Source organism: Cucurbita pepo, chromosome LG12 (genome assembly GCF_002806865.2).
Source record: "Cucurbita pepo subsp. pepo cultivar mu-cu-16 chromosome LG12, ASM280686v2, whole genome shotgun sequence".
NCBI lineage: Eukaryota > Viridiplantae > Streptophyta > Magnoliopsida > Cucurbitales > Cucurbitaceae > Cucurbita > Cucurbita pepo.
Window position 1 is genome coordinate 3,395,498 of NC_036649.1, and position 19,810 is coordinate 3,415,307.

The window sequence follows — 19,810 nt, forward strand, 5'->3', positions numbered from 1 at the left end:
AAAAATGCATAAAAATGATTTTGCTAAGGAAGGCCAGATGTATTAGTTAGACATCTCGAACATATTTAAAATGAACAATATTATGACCATAAAGATAGAAAGGACTGTACCAACGTATACTAAGGAGTAAGTAGTTTCAAATGAAAACGACAAAGGAAGCTTGATAGCGACAATATCTTATAGTCTGCTATAGATAAGTAGTAGTGTTGAAAGGAAATTTTGTCACTATGAAATATGTAAATATGAAATTTAAGTATGGGTATTAAAAAAATTGTAGTGCCTTTTTGGTATGGTTATAGGAAAGTTGTTAAAAGGAGATCCTCAAGATGTATGGACAAAGAGGTCAATTAGTAAACCTTTAGCAAAATTTAGAGAATTTGACTCAGAAGACAATGTAATGCATGAAGCTCGTAAAACTGTTAATCTAATTGACGGAAGGAAACAAGTCATATTGAAAAAAAGTTAGAAAGTTGAAATTAAGGTTTAAGTTAAAGTATATCGACATGAATATTGATTTCAATGGAGAGCGTGAGCCACAAACCTATTAAATGAATTTTGTTGCTCATTAAATTTTAGGATAAGTCTCAAGGTTATGTATGGAATTTGATGATCATTATACTATTAAACCATGGGTAGGTAAAATGCCCCTATAATTATGTTCCACTAGCTTATGGCCAAAGTGACCTCTAAATGACATGAAAATTGACAAGGAGTCTTATGTCATGGTTAAAGGGATTATATATATAGTTACAAGACCATTGGAATATGTTAAGGATTTAAATCAAAATTTGGGGTAATAAATGATCAAAATACCCATATGAGAATTCTAAGATGTTTTCAAGACCTTAAAAAACTCAAAATAGTGAGAAAATTAATATGAGACTCATTTACAATACTAAGAATAAGTATGAAAGATCATAACAAATTAGGACAACTTTGGAATATAAATCAAGAGGAAAAGTAGGTAACTACCTCTCACTACACTTCATAAGAAATTAAGGTTTTTATTGAATAGCAAGTGACAAGATGCTTATGAAAGATTTATGTATGCAAAGACATGTTTATGACTCGTATGGATTAGGGTATATTGGTTAAGAATTTTTCATTAATTGTGCTTCAAGACTTAACAAGCAACTCTTAAAACGAGAATCTAAGTTATTCCGAGATTAAACATTTATTAGAGGTATATGATGTAACGACCCTAAAAAAAATTGATTTCCACCTCCTTCAAGCTGCTACCATAAAGAAGATTTATTTGGAGAGAGAAAAAAAACAAAAATGGTCTCGAGATCTACATGGAGGATGTTTAGGGAAGAGTTTATCATAGTAGGTTAGTTAGATCTTCTTTCCCTTTATCCTTATTTGGGTGCTTTGTTTATATTTTAGTTAGTTATAGGAAATCTTCATGATACATAGTCATTTGTTTAGGAAAGAAAAAAAAGCAAGAATCCATTAAAACGGGCCAAACTACCTGTTATCAAAATTTAGAAAAGAGAGGAAGAAAAGGAAAAATTTGGGAAGCTTTTAAATTGTTTGTATGAAAATAATATTATAACCAACTATATTTGGAGAAATTCAATTTTTACTAAGACAATTACGTTTATATTTAAAATAGGTGAAACTTTGGTATAAGTGATAACGAATTCAAATGATGTAAGCAAGCAAATTTGGAGCTTGATAGAACTTTGGCTAAGATCAATCAAGTAAGTAATCTTACTATCAGCTTAGTCAGAAGACTTGTCATGTATGATGACACGTGTCCAGTGGCCCTTACACGTACCATTTGTGCTTTATGTTATAGGATGATGTAATGATGTTATATGATGATGCAATTACTTTATATGATGATGTGATGATGTTATATGATGATGTGATGATGTACATGATGTTATATGATGATGTGATGACGTTATATGATGATGTGATGATGTACATGATGTTGATAGGATAATGATGATGATGTGATGATTTACATGATGTTGACATGAGGATGATGATGATGCATGATAACAAGATGGTGTGAGACATGTGATGATGAAATGACTTAATATTATGATATTCCATATTAAGATGATGTGCATGTATTAAACGTCACAATGCATTATGAAGATGAGTTTTTAAAGACATAACCCTAGTTAATGTTAATGATGATAAATATATGAAGGCCAATAAATGCATGTTACTTAGAGTAATGTGTGAACAATGTATAGAGTTGTGTCATAAAGACGATTTAAAGAACAAAACAATAGAGACCTCATGCACTTTGTGTGTTCATATATATCCAAATACTTCTCCATTTATGATGATGAGTACGGACGCACATACTATGATGATGATGATGATCATGCCTCTCATGACACTCAGGATTTGCTGACCTCTAGATGTCGCTACAGACAACTAGTTCGACATGATGGGTCTAGGAGTGTGTGAACCACCTGGGGACCCACGTATCACAATCGCACTTATATGATGATGTGATGCGATTGTGCGGCACTCACTTTCCAACAACAAGTGAGTTAAGTCAATTCGTTCTTACATCGTCTACGACCAAGCGACGTATGCCCGAGCCTCTAGCCTCGGTTTAAGAAGAAGATTTTAGAAAACGAGGGCAGAGAGAGATTTTCGAAAGAGAGATTTTTGAAAGAGGTGTTATATATGCAAGCAAGAGACTAACAGCAACGGCTCACAGTATATAACTATTGGTAGGGAGAAGTTGACAACTAATCCTATCCTTATAGTTCATTTTAAGGTATTTCATGTCTGACAAGCCTAGACATGATTTTTCCAAAACGTCATAATTCCTAGAAATACAAAAGTAAAACACTAGAACATGAAAAGACATAAAGGGTTTGGCTTGTCATGGGCATGCGGCCATGGGCAACACGCCTTGGACGAGCATGATCGTGACATCCTCCCCCACCTAATTGGTTGACGTCTCTGTGAACCGACTACTTTCAAACCTGGCGATGTGGGTGGCGGCGGAGTCTAGATCTTCGGCGCGTTCCCAGCTTGTTTCTTCCGTAGGGAGATTCTTCCATTTAACAAGGAATTCGTGAATCTTCCGCACAGGCCATCCTATCTTCCTAACCCTGTCGGTTAGGATCTCCTCTATTTCTTTGGTGTCTCTTTGTTTCGAATTGATGCTCGGTCTAGTGATTACATTTCGCTGATCGTCGTCTGGGTCAGGGTGATAGGGCTTAAAGTTGCTCACATGAATTACCGGATGGATTTTCATCCATGTGGGTAGCGCAACTCTGTAAGAAGTAGCCCCGATCTTTTTAAGGACTTCAACCGGGTCTTCATGTTTTCGAACTAGTCTTTGGTCCTTTCGACTGCGGAATCTGATCTGTTCTGGCCTCAACTTGATTAGAACTTGGTCTCTTGCTCGAAATTGGAGGGGGTGACGCTTCTTGTCTGCCCACTTCTTCATATGCTTGGAAGCTTTCTCCAAGTATGTTCAGGCTATATTTGTTGTCTGCTTCCATTCTCTGGTGAAGTTTTGAGCTTGAGGGTTTTTTCCTGCATAAGGATGATCAATAACATGGGGCAAGACCGACTGTCATCCACTTACAATTTCGAAGGGGCTCTTTCCCGTAGACGAACTCGTTTGACAATTGAAATAGAATTGAGCGACATCTAGCAGTTGTATTCAATTCTTCTGGCAAGCGTCGACAAAGTGACGTAAGTGTTCCTCGAGCAAGCAGTTGAACTGTTCTGTTTGTCCATCGGTTTGAGGATGATAGCTCGAGGAGATGTTTAAAGTCGTTCCCAAGAAGGCGAATAACTCTGTCCAGAATGTGCTAATGAATCTACCATCCCTATCGCCGATGATGCTCGACAGAATGCCCCATAACTTTACAATGTATTTGAAAAATAGTTGGGTCGTTAGTTTAGCCGATAATTTGGGGGTGGGAACGAACGTCGCGTACTTCAAGAATCGGTCTACGATAACCAAGATGGTGTCATATTCCCCGACTTTTGGGAGGTGTGTTATGAAGTTCAGAGACACTTTCCCAAGGCATTGTTGGCACAGGTAGAGGTTCAAAGAGTTCCGAGACTGTAGCTTTCTCGACTTTGTCCTATTGGCAGATGAAGCACGTCTTGGTGTACTACATGATGTCGTCCCGCATATTTGACCAGAAGTACCCCTTTTTTATTAAGGCATAAGTTCGTTGCCACCTAGGGTGTCCGACCCATAAAGTATCATGGCATTCCTGAATGAGCTTCTTCCTCAGTTCTCCTGTTCTTGGAACATATAATCTGTTTCTGTAACACCCCTAATTTTCTACACCTAATTAGTGACGTCACCCATGCATGCATAATTCATTACGCGGAAGCTCATAATAAATAACCTTGGAAAAACACAACAAAGTCTTTCATAAAGATTCATAAATCCAAAACAAACCTATCTTCGAAAATAAAACCTTCAATAACGGAATTCAAAATAAATCTAAATAAAACAATATTTAATGCTTTAACTTAAAATAGTCAAATAAACCAAACTCCTAAAAATATCCCATCTCCAACTTCCATGGTGTTCTCAGCTCTGCCGTCAACTGTACATTAGCGCCTTGCCTTTACCTGAAAAATGTAGGTAGCACATGGCTTGAATATTTTATAAAATACTCAGTAAGTCACTCCATTGTTGGGGTTAGGAATGCAAACACATGCAACATATGAGCGAGACCTAACTTTTCATAAATTTTACATAGCCTTGGGCGCTTTTCTATTCCGAGTAGAGTTGGGTGTGTGGTACTCCTTCACACACGGCCCATGTAGGCGTACATGGACCCACCAGGCGGACTTGTATACATACCCCCTGGGGCTTACTTGGTCGGGCCACAGGGTGCATGCAGGGGCCACAAGGCACGCACCATCATACAACACGTAGTAAATTAACTCCAACAGTAAGGTCACTTACCTCGATGGCCTTTGGCTGAAGTCACTCACAACAAGTTAATCTCAACGGTTAAATACGTTCTATAATAACTACATAAAAACTTAGGAACCTTTCATAACATACCCTAGCTAAATCTCATGCTATTTATCAAAATAAACTCCCAACTCAATCTGTCTTTGATGGTTAGGAACCATACTGACCTTAGATGATAATACTAAGGGCGGAAATGACTTCGGAAGGGCCAAAAACCTTAGAATCGATATATTATAGTGATACTGAGCTGATAAACCGAGCTGTCGAGCCGACCAAGTAAGCGGTCATGCATATGATATCAGATCGTGATTTAAAACTTAAAAAGTGGATCATTACACTATCTTTTGGAATTCAATGAAATAGTTTTATTCTCACACCCAATGAGCACACTTTAAATGACATACAAATAAAAATGGAATTACATGATTCTCAAGTCTGTTATGTTGTAAATACCATATTTTAAACATAAAAAACCAAATTAATGAGAGACAAGAACCCAGTGTTGACCATCCGGTTTGACTTTGAAACCATGGAGTTGAGCAAACAAATGAACTGCCCGTCTTACCCCTCGATTATCCGCAGCAGTAAAATAATCATGGCCGAATAAAACCCCACCTGGTCTAAGGATCCTGTAAGCCCGGTTTATATCGGACCAGGCCGAGTTAAAGTCGTGACCCGCGTCCACCTCGATCAAGTCCCCATAGATCCCCCACTCGCAAAAACTATCCAGAACCGACCCGGTTGAGAACGGCAACGGAATAACCGAACCGGACGCGTTCTTGGCAACCACGTTTTGCATGAACTGGTAAAGAAGTGATACGTCGCCGTTTACCATCGACAACTCCTTGAACTTGTCAAGAAAACCGGGCCACCCACGGAAGTCATCAACGCAAAGAATCTGAGTCTGGAGGCCGAGTTGCCGAGTTAACTCGGCCATGTGAGTCGCTGACGCTCCCAAAAACGAACCCACCTCGATTATAGTCCGTGGCTTTACTCGTCTCACAAGGTTCTCAAAAACGGCGCCGTTGGAGCCCCACCCCTTAATATTCTTCGGGTGCAGAAGCTCCGCCACGTGCGGCGGAGGGAAGTTGAGGAATGGAGATTCCCCCTTGAAGACCTTCTCGAGGATTGTTAAACGGACCTGTCGGTGAGGGATGGGTGGGGAACAGCGTGTTCTGATTCGAAATTGGCCGATGTTGACAGGTGCGTCAGTGACCTGTAAGAGTTGAGGGGTCGAATGAGTAGGGATAATTTCGGAATTAGACGGAGATACGGATGAGGATAAAAACGACGCCGTAGAGGTAGAGGATGATAGGTAACCCAGAGCGTAGGTTAGCAACAGGATGACCAAATAGGCGGTGAGCTTGGAAGCGGCGGTGAGGACGACGGCGACGGCGGCCTTGCGGCGGTTGGCTTTGTCCCTCATGATTGTTAGAGATGATTGATAATTTTTGAGAGGGAGTTTGAGAATAAAATCAAAAGTCAAAGCCTTATATAATAATAATTATTTTCTATGTATTTGTTAAAAAAAAAAAAAAAAAAAAAATAAAGGATAAAATTAAATATAGACATTTTAAAAGTTTGAATGAAATAAAATAATATACTCTCTATATTTAATAAAGGGTAATAATTGGAATTGTAAGTTAGTTTATTGGTTACATATTTTCTATATAAACAATTATATATCAAAATAAAAATATTCCAAATAAATAACTAACTAAATATATATTAGCAAAAGTCAACCTACATTATCAACCCCAATATTCAAATTTTAAATTCATTAATTTACTCGAAAAACATTCTTCATGTTCCCTGAATTTGTTGGATTTAATTAATTAATTACCTATTTTCCACTTTTCCTTTAAATGTTTTCTATTTTCTCTCATTTCAATCCATCTCTTATATTGGAAAAATGTTCCTTTAAAAAAATTGAACTTTTTTAGTTAATTATTTTATTTCATTTCAATATAAGACCGTGCAATTAATGGATATAGTAACTATATATTGTTCGTTGGGTTGAGTAAAGTTTGAAATTTTTTTTATATCTGATCTAATTGTTTGTATGGTAAATTTTTTCAACCAAAATAACTATTATTAAATAATTAATCCAGGTTCAAAGATAATCAAAATTGTTTATTTAAATTTTTGTTTTTAATATAGGTAAAATATTAACTTATAAAAATATTTATTTGTTTGTTTTAAAATATTTTTATAATTGAATTTCAATACATATTTTAAAATATTACTTTTCAATAAAAATTATTTTCATGGGTGAAAGAATAAATAATAAAAATTTATGAAATTAAATAAAAATAAAATAAAATTTATACAACCATCATCCTCAATTGACTCTCTTCTAATATTAATTTTTTTAAGCAAAATAATAGCATAAGATATAGTTATAAATATTGTCACAAGTAAACAATCATCCACCCAATCATTATCTAAAAAAAATAATAATTAATTAATTCAACCACCGTTTTTTTTTTTTTTTTTTTTTTTTTTTTTTTTTTTTTTTTTTTTTTTTTTNAATTAAATTTATGCACCCGAAGGTTTCTTAAACATTGATTAATCATGGCCGTAATTATAAAAGATTATTAGTGATTACTTATAACTACGAACAATGAACAATGTCGTTAAGAAGTTTAATATTATTTGTTGATTATTAAATATAAATGTCAATATTTGAAATATATTCTTTTACGTTCTTTTGTTGATGATGTTGGCTCGAAATTTAGTCTCGAGTTCACGTCCACAACGTCCAATTTTGATGGTCTTAAATACATCAATATACTTTATCAGATACATATGCTTCGTTAAATGATGAGATTATAGCATTAATCATAAATTTTTTATGGTGAGGTTTTTCGAGTCACCTAATATATTAATTAAAATTTAACGCCTAATTTAAATATATATTTTAAAAATTTGAACGGTTAAAAGTTATTTTTTTATTTTATTTTTTTTGGAGGGATGGGAGAATAAATAATAAAATAAATCAACTATAAAATTAAATAAAAACTAAAATAGTTATTGACTTTTGTTATTTTGCTTTTGGGCCACAAATTTTCTGAAAACCCAAAAGAAGACCTCCAATGCCCAACTTGGTGTTAGCCACAAACTAAGAACCATGTGGGCTGCCTTCTCGACCTCACCGAGCCCGTCCTGCTGCCGCCTCCCGCTCCCAACCAGGCCGCCTCCGACACCTCCGGTCTCCGCCATCTACGCGAAGGCTCAGCCACCCGAAACCGACGCCGATAACGCCACACCAAACAACAGTAGCAGCATCAAAAGCTTCGGTCACAAAATTCTCTCGGCCGCGAACTCCACAAATTCCAAATCCCGCAGCCCCATCCGAAAACAGGAATCGCAATTGGAGACTGCCCAAATTAGTGGGTTAGATGTTCTGAGGGCACTGCAGAAGGCGGCCGCCGTGAAGGAGAAGAACAGAATCCGGCAAGGGAGAGAGCAGAAGAAAGACGGGCCGCCTCCCACCGAAGGGAGCGGCTCTGATAACTCTGAGATGAACCGTAGAGTGAGGCCTCTGAGAATCAAGAACGATTGGGGCTTGAGACTTGCTGAGTTGGAGAAACGCCTTCAGGAGATCTCTGAGACGGTTTGATGATTCTTTCATTCTCTTTTTATTAGAATTGTCAATGAATTGTATATTCATATGTAGCGTTTATTATAATTGTCAATGAGTTCCCAACATTTGAATATGAATCCATGTTAAATCACCAGCTAGATATAAGACTTTTAATATTGTATGCACATTCTTTATGCCACTCCTCCATTTGGGAACCCTTCTGAGCTTGGTTCTGACTGTTGAAATAGATGAAGAAACTACTACTTCTTTGTCATGGTTAGTGTCTCTTTCTTGTTGTGCCTGTTGGGTTTGGTGGAGAGTCTTACCTCGGCTAATTAAGAGGAAGTTCATGGGTTTATAAGCAAGGAATACTATCTTCGTTGGTACGAGACATTTTGTGGAAACCAAAAGCAAAGTCATGAGAGCTGATGCTCAAAGTGAACCCATCATACCATTGTGGAGGGTCGTAGTTCCTATCGGTGTCTTGATAGAAACCATAAGTCACCCACCTTAATAATTTCTGCACAGCTATGAGTCTTACAAAGCTTCCAAGACCCATCTCTAGAAGAACTCTATATAGATAGAGACTAAACTGACAGAGTCTTGCCATGAGCCCAGAAATGATAGCCATATGATTCCCAAGCTTCCTAGGACTAGATTGTATCTGCTTGCTACATTCTGTAACAGATAGGAAGGAGGCAATAGGGTATTATAATGGACAAAAAAGAAACAAGTCCAAGTCCAAATAGGAATGAGTGTCTCATCAAGCTGCAGGAAGAGTCCTTTGGTTCAGACTTAAATACCAGACAGAGGTAAGTAACAGATGTTGAGGATTTCGGCTAATTAAGGGATTGATCATGGGTTTATGTAATGAATACATCTCCATCCGTATGAAGCCTTTTGGGAAAACAAAAAACAAAGTCATGAGAGCTTATTCTCAAAGTTGATACCATTGTGGAGAGTCGTAGTTTCAAACATGGCATCAGAGCCATGCTTTTAACTTAGTCATGTCAATAAAATCCTAAGTGTCGAACAAAGAAGTTGTGAGCCTTAAAGGTATAGTTAAAAGTGATTCACGTGTCAAATAAAGGGTGCTCTTTGTTCAAGGACTCGATTAAGGGGAGACTGTTCGAGTGTTCCATAGGGCCTCAGGGGAGGTTCCATAGCCCATTATGGAGAGTCGTAGTTTCTAACAACAGAGTGACATAACTTTAGAGATTCAACCCTTGTTATATTTTCTTGAACAAGAAACACTTGATGTTTTCGTTACCGATAGCATAAATCTCTGGAAACTTTTATGGGATCAGGGATCGAGTCTTCTGAACATGGTCTTAAGTTATTGTTTTGACCAAAGTCATGATACTCTTTTATGAAATCAACTTATGCCTACATTGTGCAACTTCTTTTAGCCTCAAATCACGGCTATAACAACATTATAATCTGTTCCTAAACTGCATAGTAATAGATGATGCACTCCTTGGATTTGGGGATCTCTTTAATCTTTCTTGGTGCGCTGTAAGAGAAACTGTTACTTTACAGGTTTGTTTAAATTATTGTTAATTTAAACAAATCTTTGAACCCTTTTATGCCTGCAATAACGTGATCCTGTTTTGGTGGAATTCTCCTTACATTTGTTTCCATTTTCTTCTCTGATCATGTGGTAAAAAAATTTCCACTGAAAATAAGATAGATATTTGTAACTCTTTTTCAAAGTTTCCAATTTGATTTTTTAGGTTTATTTTGATGGTAGGCGTTAATAATATCCCTAAACTTTCATACGTTTCATTTTGTTCTGAAATAATCCTTTTGCGAAGTTTTTCGCTAAAATGAAGGTGGAGAGAGATGTGGCATAGGTGTATGTTTCGATTATCAATGTTGCTCGTGAACTTTAGTGTATGCTTCAATATTTTCAAACCCTTAACTTTTGCAATTATTTCAAAATAACCATTGTTTTTGTTTTCTAGTTATGAGTAGGAGAAAGACACCAAATAATCTTAGTTACATTCAAAGCGAAGCTGTATACAGATGGGAAAAAAATTGGAGATTATGGCAAAATATCGTTTCCTTACTCATTAAAAAAAAAAATTTGGGGGAATTTAACATTGTACGAGTAAGTAATCCACAAGGGAACGGGATGCCCAAAATATTAGGATGGGACTCTTTTATTGCTCTTCTACCGTCCATCAACAAACCCTTTCAATTAACTTTTCTCCTACCCACTAAATTTTAGGGGCATAAATGAAAGTTTGAACCTATATCACATATACTACATTTTTCAAGTCATTGTCACATCACTTTTCCGTCTTTCTTTAACGGAATAATTGACAGAAGCATTATCTTGAAACAAATTTAAAGTTCATCAATAGTAAGTTTAATTGTAAAACTATTGAAAATAAAATTAATCATCCTCATTACTAAGAAGCATAAACACTTTATGGACATTTGGACGCGCTGACACTTGTTGTACACATATTGATCTCTTGTTAGTGCAATAGATGTGTTAGACATTATTTGTACATATTGATCTCTTGTTAGTGCAATAGATGTATTAGACATTATTTGTACTAAGCCAAAAAGTAGGTCCGACGTTTGTTTGAGATGCACCAAACACTCCGATAAGCATATGAAAGAAACAAAAATAATACAATTTAAGAGGAATGTTGGATTCTTAGAATGAAAATGAAGAGAAGAAAATTATTACATTCCCCAACTGTGTGGATTTGTTTATCATCTCAGCCACCTCCTGAGATCAGTGGTTGAAGATGGAGAAACCTCTCCTCCATAGCTCTCTGTATAGCAAGATGAATAGTTAGACTGATCCTCCAACCCACCATACCTTCCATAAGCACTCTTAAAACTTGGACTCTTCATCTCATTCCCATGAACACCACCACCACACCCCACCATTCTACTGTATGGATCTGGCGGTACCGGAAACGATAGCCGTTTCCTTGCAGTCCCAACTCGTTCCCTCTCCGGAGTTGCAGGCCTTTGCCTCGGCGCACTCTGTGACCGAACTCGAGCCTTGGCCGACTCTGTTGCAGCCATGTAATTAGGTAGTGAAGTTTCACCATAACCACCCCCTTTGTGATGTTGATGTTTAGACCTCAAGCTTGGCGTTTGAGGTGTAATGTGGTGGCTAATTTGGTTTCTGTCTTCTCTGTTGTAGCGAGGACTCGCCGACCGAACTTGCTGGACCGGTCGGGATTTTGACGGGGATGGGGTGATGGGGATTTGGCTGTGATGGGCTCTATGGAGTGGGGAGGAAGATGGAAGCATGTTTGATCTTTGTGATTGAATTTGATAATTGGTAGTGTGGAAATTGTTGGGAGATAAGTAAGTGTATGGTCGAGAGGTGTCAATTTCAAGCGTTTTAAGTGGCTGTGGTCTGTTATCAGTGGAAGCTCTTGCCCTGCTCTCCCATGGCTTCTTAGCCATCCAATGATCCAGCCATTTAGATCCTTCTTCAAGCTCCATTTGGTTTCCTATTGATGGGCTCCTTCCAGTCCTCCATATCTAAAACAAGTTTAGTATTCAAAACATAACAATTGTTCATTATAAACAATGGAATGAGATATGAATTCAAACCTGTTGAGAAAAGGATTGAGATAAAATATTGTCACGATTCAAAGCAGAGTCTCGTCTGTGTTGTAACATTGCCTTAACTTGTTCAACAGTGTGAGCACGTTCATCCCAGTCATCTGTAACGCTGCTTCCTTCTCTTGATACACATTTGTCTTGAACATAGCGAGATTCATAGATGCTGTTGGTCTCGCTAAAGGTGGACCGTCGGCTACCTTCAAGGGAGAGCCGCATACGGTGATCCAACACTTTCTCTTGTACTCTAACCAATGCTTTCATGCACTGCAGGGTTGTCTTCGCTTGTTTCCTTACATTATGGCCTCTCACCAACGCCTGCAACTTCACCAGCCCCTTCAGTGCCCGTAGAGCCCTCCTCGCCTTCCAAACTTCACAAGTTAAGAAGGGTATCCATTCACATTATGACAAATTTACAGAGTCGAGAGCTCACCAGATATCCTCTAAAGGCGGTTTGAATGAGAATGGCAGAGTAAGAACGGCGGTCCAAAGGAGAAGCAGGGGAAGGGCTGGTGAGGTGAAGAGGTTGTGCAGCCGGTCTGGCATGGTTGTGGTCAGTGGGGAGAGGCGGTTGGAGTGGAGGGAGTGGCTCCGGCGGCTGAGATGCTGGTTTTCTGAAAAGCCAGCGGCGTTTCTCCCGCCTCTGCAGAAAGAAGTAGGATGGATGAATCAGAAGAAGAAGAAGAAGAAGGAAATGAAAATTAAAGGGTACCTTTTGTTCATCGTCTTTAGTGGGAGATCTGAAAGCCCTTTTGACGGCGGTGAGCCATGAGGTACCTCCTCCTTTCTTCCCCATTGAAAAGGAAAAAATGGGATGTTCAGAAGAAAGATTTGGAAGCCATAGTTAAGGCCCTACTGCTTCATAGAGACGTTAGAATTGATGTGGGAATCTCAGACTCAACACAAAAACACACAAATTTGAAAATATATTTTATAGAATCAGTAATGGAGCAATGAATGAGAGAGTAGTGAGTTATTATTATTATGATATACATTTTGATGCGTTGGGTTTGTTGTGTTGCAGAGGGCATAGGGAAAGGGGTAATGACGGTGTCAGAATCTGTGAGATAGATTCACAGAGATCTTTCATCCAACGGACACCATAAATTATATAATCAAAATAAATAATTAATTAATTTTTATATTTTATATTTTATTTTCAAGTGGATGATTTTGTTTAAATAAAAATAAAAATAAAACATAATTTCTAGTTTCTATTACCTCAAGGTGAAAAAGTAGGCACGTGGTGTCACGTGCAACGAGCAGCGGAAGAGTGGGGGGGGGGGGGGGGGNGGGGGGGGGGGGGGGGGGGGGGGGGGGGGGGGGGGGGGGGGGGGGGGGGGGGGGGGGGGGGGGGGGGGGGGGGGGGGGGGGGGGGGGGGGGGGGGGGTAAGTAATTTAGTATTTGGGGCAGTGAAATGACGTGGAGGCGGGGACCACTTTTCTGCACCTAACCACATGCACTCAAGTTAGTCAATGTCTTTTTATGTTGACTGCCACGTGGCATTCCAGTTGCTACCTGCTATTATTTTCTTTATTATTGTTCTTGCCTTTTCTGTTTATAATATACAATCATTTTTCAGTTCTATTAAAACTTATCGTTACTTATATTTCATTTCATTTTATTTTAATGTCTATTAAAATAAAAAAACAAAACAGAAATATCTCTTTTGTCTTCGAACCACAACGAGAAGTAATAAAAATGGCATTGTAGAAAAGAGAAAAGATAACATATTTAGTTCTGAATTATGGTTTACCATATGTATATATATAATATTTGATCATTAATTATAAACAAATATCTCGTATGACGGAGGATATTTTGTCTTCCATTACGGTTTACATAGGTACCATATTTGATCATTTATTATAAGCAAATATCTCGTATGATATTTAGTATTCCATTACGGTTCATCATAGGTATCATATTTGTCATTTTATTATAGGCAAATATCTTGTATTCATTTATCGCTCTTTCTATTTTCTTTATACTTTATTTGATTCTATAAATGATTATAAATAGAGAATTTCACCTCATTTAAGTTGGATTGGTTTTAGCAAATATTCTCCGTGATTATTCTTCAAATCATACATTTACATATAAGTAAGACATGACCTCGTCATAGCTCAAACTCATAATTTATCGGTCGTGACACAACATTATATTAGGAATTAGTGGGTGACTCTCTATTAGTACTTATAATCATAATTATATCATTCTCATGATATATGAAGGTTAGTAAAGTCTAATGATGTTATGAAAGAGATAACTAATTAGAGTACTAAGGCAACTAAAAAAATAACCATCCTACCTCATATTTACAAAAGAAACACGAGATTGTTAGTCTCTTTTTTAATTTGGATGACCTAATTCACGTCGCAGATTTTGAGTCTTTACACGTAAACGATAGTCCAAGTTACAAGAAAAGACCAATAAAAATTTTAGCCCGAGAAGTGGAGGTCTTCTATGCAATAAGAATTTCTCGTGAGTAATCTCAAGTTATTTATATAAGCATTAATGTATATTATAGTTCACAAAAATCTCTAAGACCCCTGAAATACATTGGTATATTATTATTATTATTATTTTATATAAATATATAAAATAAAGTAGTAGGAAATTGAATATAAATAAAGAAAATAAAAAGATTTTGGGCTTGCAGATCCAAAATGGCAAAACCGTAATTAAAATCTTAAAGGTGTTGGGCTTTAGACCCCTCATGTAACCATTAATAAACACAAAGCAAAGCAAGCCCTAAATAGTATGGTCACATGTTGGCCACACAAAACAAAGAAAAAACAATTCTTTAGCTACTTTAGCGGCTTGACGAATTACTCGAGATTTCCAATTCTTTTAACTTGTAGGCTTTCTACCTCCACCCGACATTATTCTATTAGGGCTTTCACTACAGGAATTCGGGCGATGTCCTAGTCCCAATATGGTCGATTATCCTCTTGAAAGGAAAGATCTCAAAGAATCAATCTTTCTTATAGTCGTTGAATCTCTCTTAAGACCGTAATAATTAAATAAACCAAGATTTTACAATAACTATAGTATTAGAGAGACGCAAAAACATAAAACTTATGTTTCTGTAACTAGATAACGATCACTGAAAACCATCTTTACATTGAATGATTTGATGTTTTGATGAACTTCTAAACGTAGATAAAGAGTCAATTTTATGAACGAGTGAAAATGCAAAACAGTAGGGTAAAAAGTAAAAAAAAAAGAAGGGGGTAAATAAGGCAGAAGAAAGTGAGGTAGCAGTGTTTATTTTTTTAAAAAAATCCATATGGTAGATGAGATACCAATACCATTGCCTGCTGGTAAAATGTAAAATCAAGATTTTCCAGCGGCTTGTTTTATTGATAGAACAGCAAATATTACGAGAGAAATAAAAAAAGGAAATAAAAAAAGGGAAACAAAATAATTAAATTGCATGTGAATATATTAATTTCCATTTTGGTGTGAGGAGTTTGTGTTCATCAATTCCATTTATACCAACAATCACTTTCTAAAGGAACCAAATTTCAACTTATTTCCAAACACTGACGTTTAAATTCATAATTAACCCTTCTAACATAATTAAGGAAATTTGTAATATTCTATTATTTTCAACAAAATAATAGTAATTAATTAATAATAATAATAATATATATATATTTGAGAGAGGAGAATTTGGGATATAATAGTCCAAAAAGCCACCCGTTAAATAATTGGAGTTCCTTTAATAAATTAATTAAAAAAAAGAAAAAGAAAATTGTAATAGAATCCAAGCCATTGTCAAAAATATATTCCCATGCATCACATATTTTTATTTGTGTTCGTCCCATCTAAAGGGCCCTGAAAGCGCAATCCCTACCCCATCACCTTTTTTCTTGTTGCGGTGGTTGTGGATGCCTCCCTCTCCCTCTCTCTCCTAAACCCCCCCCCACAAATTCAACCACTTTAATTATTATTATTATTATTTTTTTTAAAAAAAAGGAGTTAATTTACTATTTTAATTGTTCGGACCGGTCGGTCCAAAGATTAATGAACTTAATCCAACCCAACCTATGTATACTAGTAGCCTCGAGTACAGGTGAGGTGTGTAAAAGAGTAATATAGAAGAAGATGGAGACGGAGATGGGAAGGTGAGTGGTTGTTTGAGAGGTGGTTTTCGGGGGAGATATTAAGGTCGAGTGTCGTAGTTTTTAGACGTGTCCATGCGCCCTTCCCCTCCCTTTTTCCCCTCTCTATATGGGACCCATTTCCGTGTTGTAATCATATTCTCACACCCATCCTTGCTCTTCTCCAAGCATCATACTAAAACTATACTTGCTTCAACTATATAATGCCAACCCCTCTCTGTTTCCAAACAAAAACATCACACACCCAAATGAGTATCTCCGTGAATGGCCACTCCCAAGTCCCTCCCGGCTTCCGCTTCCACCCCACCGAAGAGGAGCTCCTCCACTACTACCTCCGCAAGAAGCTCTCCTTCCACACCGTCGATTTGGATGTCATTCCCGACGTCGATCTCAACAAGCTCGAGCCGTGGGACATCCAAGGTACGTATCTCATTTTCTCCTCTCATTTTTATTGCCTTTCCTCCTCTCATTCAATTACACTTTCTAGAGAAATGCAAGATCGGAACCACTCCCCAAAACGATTGGTACTTTTTTAGTCATAAAGATAAAAAGTATCCCACTGGTACTCGCACCAATCGCGCCACCGCTGCTGGCTTCTGGAAGGCCACTGGTCGTGATAAAGTCATTTACACCAACTCCCGCCGAATTGGTATGAGAAAGACTCTTGTTTTTTACAAGGGTCGTGCCCCTCATGGCCAGAAGTCTGATTGGATCATGCATGAATATCGCCTCGATGAAATTTCCACCTCCCAATCCAGTAATGTATGTTTGTTTGTCTTATCTCGTTAAGAATTAGAAACATAAGTGGGACTTTCTTGGATTCCAGTTATGTTTTTCATTCTAAACATGGTATCAGATTAGAGGTTGTTATTGTTAATGTATCTCTAAATGGTTCGGTTTGATTTAGATTAAGGCGTCGACGAGCGGTGTGATTGGAGACGGAGGACAAGAAGAGGGGTGGGTTGTGTGTAGGATATTCAAGAAGAAAAACCACCACAAAACCCTGGACAGCCCTGTCAGTACTACAATTACCGAAACACCCTCCTCTCTCTTGCTTGATTCTTGCAATGACGGAGCGTTGGAGCAAATCTTTCATTACATGGGTCGAAGCTGCAAGGACATAGAAGACGGAGACGGCGGCGGCGGCGGTGGGAGATTGCTCAGCCCCATCGACACTTCCACCGGCGGTAGTTACCTGGATGGCAGATTCTCCAAACTTCCAAACCTCGAAAGCCCCAATTCCACCAGCACCCACAACTGCCACCAACCCATTAACAACCATGTGGGCCCCACCGATCCGATTCTAATTTCCGGCTACCAACTGGAGTCCTCTTCTGCCACCGCCGCCGCGGCTACAGCTCCTCACAACTGGGCGGCGTTCGACCGGCTGGTGGCCTCGCAACTGAACGGCCAAATTGAAGTGTCCAATATGATTTATTACAATGACCAATTACCAACTCCACCAACACTACGCGGAACGACATCGTTTTCGTCCAAATCATCCTCTTCTTCTTACACCGCCGCCGCCGGTCAGGATTACAACAACGTGGACACAGAGCTGTGGAGCTTTGCGAAGTTGTCGTCATCCCTGTCGTCGTCGTCTGACCCATTATGCCACGTGTCCAACACTCCAATATAGCTGCTACTCAGAATCATCCACGCGAAGAGAGAGAAAGAGAGAAGAATTTGAAGACAAGGTTTTTAATTAATTAATTAATTAATTAAATATTTAGGTATGTGATGAATAATAATCATAATATAGACTTAATTCATGTTACATAAATAAATAAAAATTCAAAAAGTAAATGGGTAATCAAATTCAAGAGGGTTTTAGCTGGGTCACACTCCCCCAACTCCAAATTATTTTCTCTCATCAGACATCTTCTCCAAAATTATTAACAGTTTCGTTCGAATCTCGAAAGATTCCTGTATATATAAATAAGAAGAACAAAAACATGTTCCTGCCACTAGTAGAGCTCTACACGAAGATAGTGCTAGACGAATAGATGATAGATGAGAGTTCAAGGAGAGATTGAATGAGGTTTGAAAATGGATATTAAGTATGTGGAGGACACGTGGTTTGTCGAGTTATAATAAGGAAATAGGGTAGCGAAGGCAAGGGCATGAAGTGGTATTGAGTGCAAAAGAAAGGAAGGGCTCCACTTCCCTCAACATGAATGACTGCCCAGAAAAAGGGTAAGGGGACGTACACCAAAAAGGAAAAAGTTGTTTTTTGATATCAATCCTCTTTCTGTCTCCACCTATATTTTTCTTTATTTTCTTTCTTTATACATGCAACACAATCAAAACTTATCCAATTTATGTAAATATATTTTTATAACATATGGATCAAAACTTTCGTGTTAATACTTCTCCATCTACATTGTTGATCTATGTTGTTCATGTGAATATCATATACAATGAGCTCGTATAAAATTAGACTTCTTATAAATCAAATAATTGAGAAAATTAATATTTCATAAGATAATCATATGCGACCTAATCTTAATTCATAGTGAATTATGAACTTCAAGAAATTGTACCTTGATTGCATAGATGGTAGTTCCAGGTGTTAGATGAACATGACTCTCCACGATGGTATGATATGGTCCACTTTGAGCATAAGCTCTCATGGTTTTGCTTCGGGCTTCCCCAAAAGGCCTCACACTAACGGAGAGAGTATTCTTTGTTTATAAACCCATGATCATTCCCTAAATTAGCCGATGTGGGACTTTCATCATCCAACACCTCTCCTCGAACAAAGCACGCCTCCCCTTAATCGAGGCTCGACTCCTTTGGAGTCTTAGTCATATTTTACTGTCTTCGAGGAGGCTTGACTCCTTTTTCTTTTAGAGTCATTTGTTCGACATTTGAGGATTTACCAATCTATTGTCCCGACTAAATTTAGGGCATGACTCTAATATCATGTTAAGAATGAGAAATAAAATTGGGATCGAACTTGTAACAAACATAGGTGGACTTTAGATCCCACCTATGTTTGTTACACCTTCGATCCCAATTTTATTTCTCATTCTTAACACGAGGGACTTAATAATGTAGCTACACCCTCTCACTAGTCCACGAGTGACTAAGTTTATGGTTGGATCATAAACAAATTATTCATTAGAGAATCATAAACAGATCTCCACGAGAGTGAGAGGAGTTAAGTCGAGAAGAAGGGTCGTTTGTTTTTCTTTTTAAGTTTTATTTTTTTTATCACATTCATAATCTAATTTGGATCATTTAGATTCTAAAATCTGACTAGAAGTTGAGAAGAAATTTTAATATAAAAAAAGAAAGTAAGATCACATAATACAAAATTTGTTCATTAACAAACTCGTAGGTTTTTGTTTTTTTTTTATTAATTCATAAACAAACTAATTATTTAAAAGACAAATAAAGGAAAAATAGGCTATAAAATTAGAAGTAGGTTATTGTTATTTTAGTAGGAGAGAGAGAGAGAAGAGAATCCAAATTTGAAATAGAAGATGATCCATTTTTATTAATTTAGGTATGCTGTATACTATTAATTCCTTTCTTCAACTTATTCGTGCGGTTTCTGA

General features: G+C 37.4%; 4 protein-coding genes across 5 annotated transcripts; 2 read left to right on the forward strand and 2 right to left on the reverse strand.

Annotated features, from left to right (window-relative positions):
• Positions 1–5,411: 5,411 nt before the first annotated feature.
• LOC111807016 lies at positions 5,412–6,359 on the reverse strand. The gene has a single exon (XM_023692580.1). The coding sequence runs from the start codon at positions 6,357–6,359 to the stop codon at positions 5,412–5,414; it is 948 nt and encodes a 315-aa protein (XP_023548348.1).
• Positions 6,360–8,002: 1,643 nt separating this feature from the next.
• LOC111806506 lies at positions 8,003–8,793 on the forward strand. Its single transcript, XM_023691852.1, has one exon. It carries the CDS (start codon positions 8,064–8,066, stop codon positions 8,553–8,555), a length of 492 nt encoding a protein of 163 aa, XP_023547620.1. The 5' UTR covers positions 8,003–8,063; the 3' UTR covers positions 8,556–8,793.
• Positions 8,794–11,107: 2,314 nt separating this feature from the next.
• Positions 11,108–13,106, reverse strand: LOC111806505 (protein IQ-DOMAIN 1-like). 2 transcript variants are annotated; one of them, XM_023691851.1, is made up of 4 exons: positions 12,829–13,105; positions 12,550–12,759; positions 12,108–12,479; positions 11,108–12,035 (listed from the first exon to the last, which is right to left on the reverse strand). In XM_023691851.1, the coding sequence occupies exons 1-4, from the start codon at positions 12,910–12,912 to the stop codon at positions 11,247–11,249; spliced, it is 1,455 nt and encodes a 484-aa protein (XP_023547619.1). In that variant the 5' UTR covers positions 12,913–13,105; the 3' UTR covers positions 11,108–11,246. The 2 variants fall into 2 exon arrangements, with proteins under 2 accessions (XP_023547619.1, XP_023547618.1); XM_023691850.1 differs by having other exon boundaries at positions 12,550–13,106.
• A 3,278-nt stretch (positions 13,107–16,384) lies between these two features.
• On the forward strand, positions 16,385–18,486 carry LOC111807222 (NAC domain-containing protein 43). Its single transcript, XM_023692841.1, has 3 exons — positions 16,385–16,667; positions 16,735–17,009; positions 17,155–18,486. The coding sequence occupies exons 1-3, from the start codon at positions 16,451–16,453 to the stop codon at positions 17,884–17,886; spliced, it is 1,224 nt and encodes a 407-aa protein (XP_023548609.1). The 5' UTR covers positions 16,385–16,450; the 3' UTR covers positions 17,887–18,486.
• Positions 18,487–19,810: the final 1,324 nt, after the last annotated feature.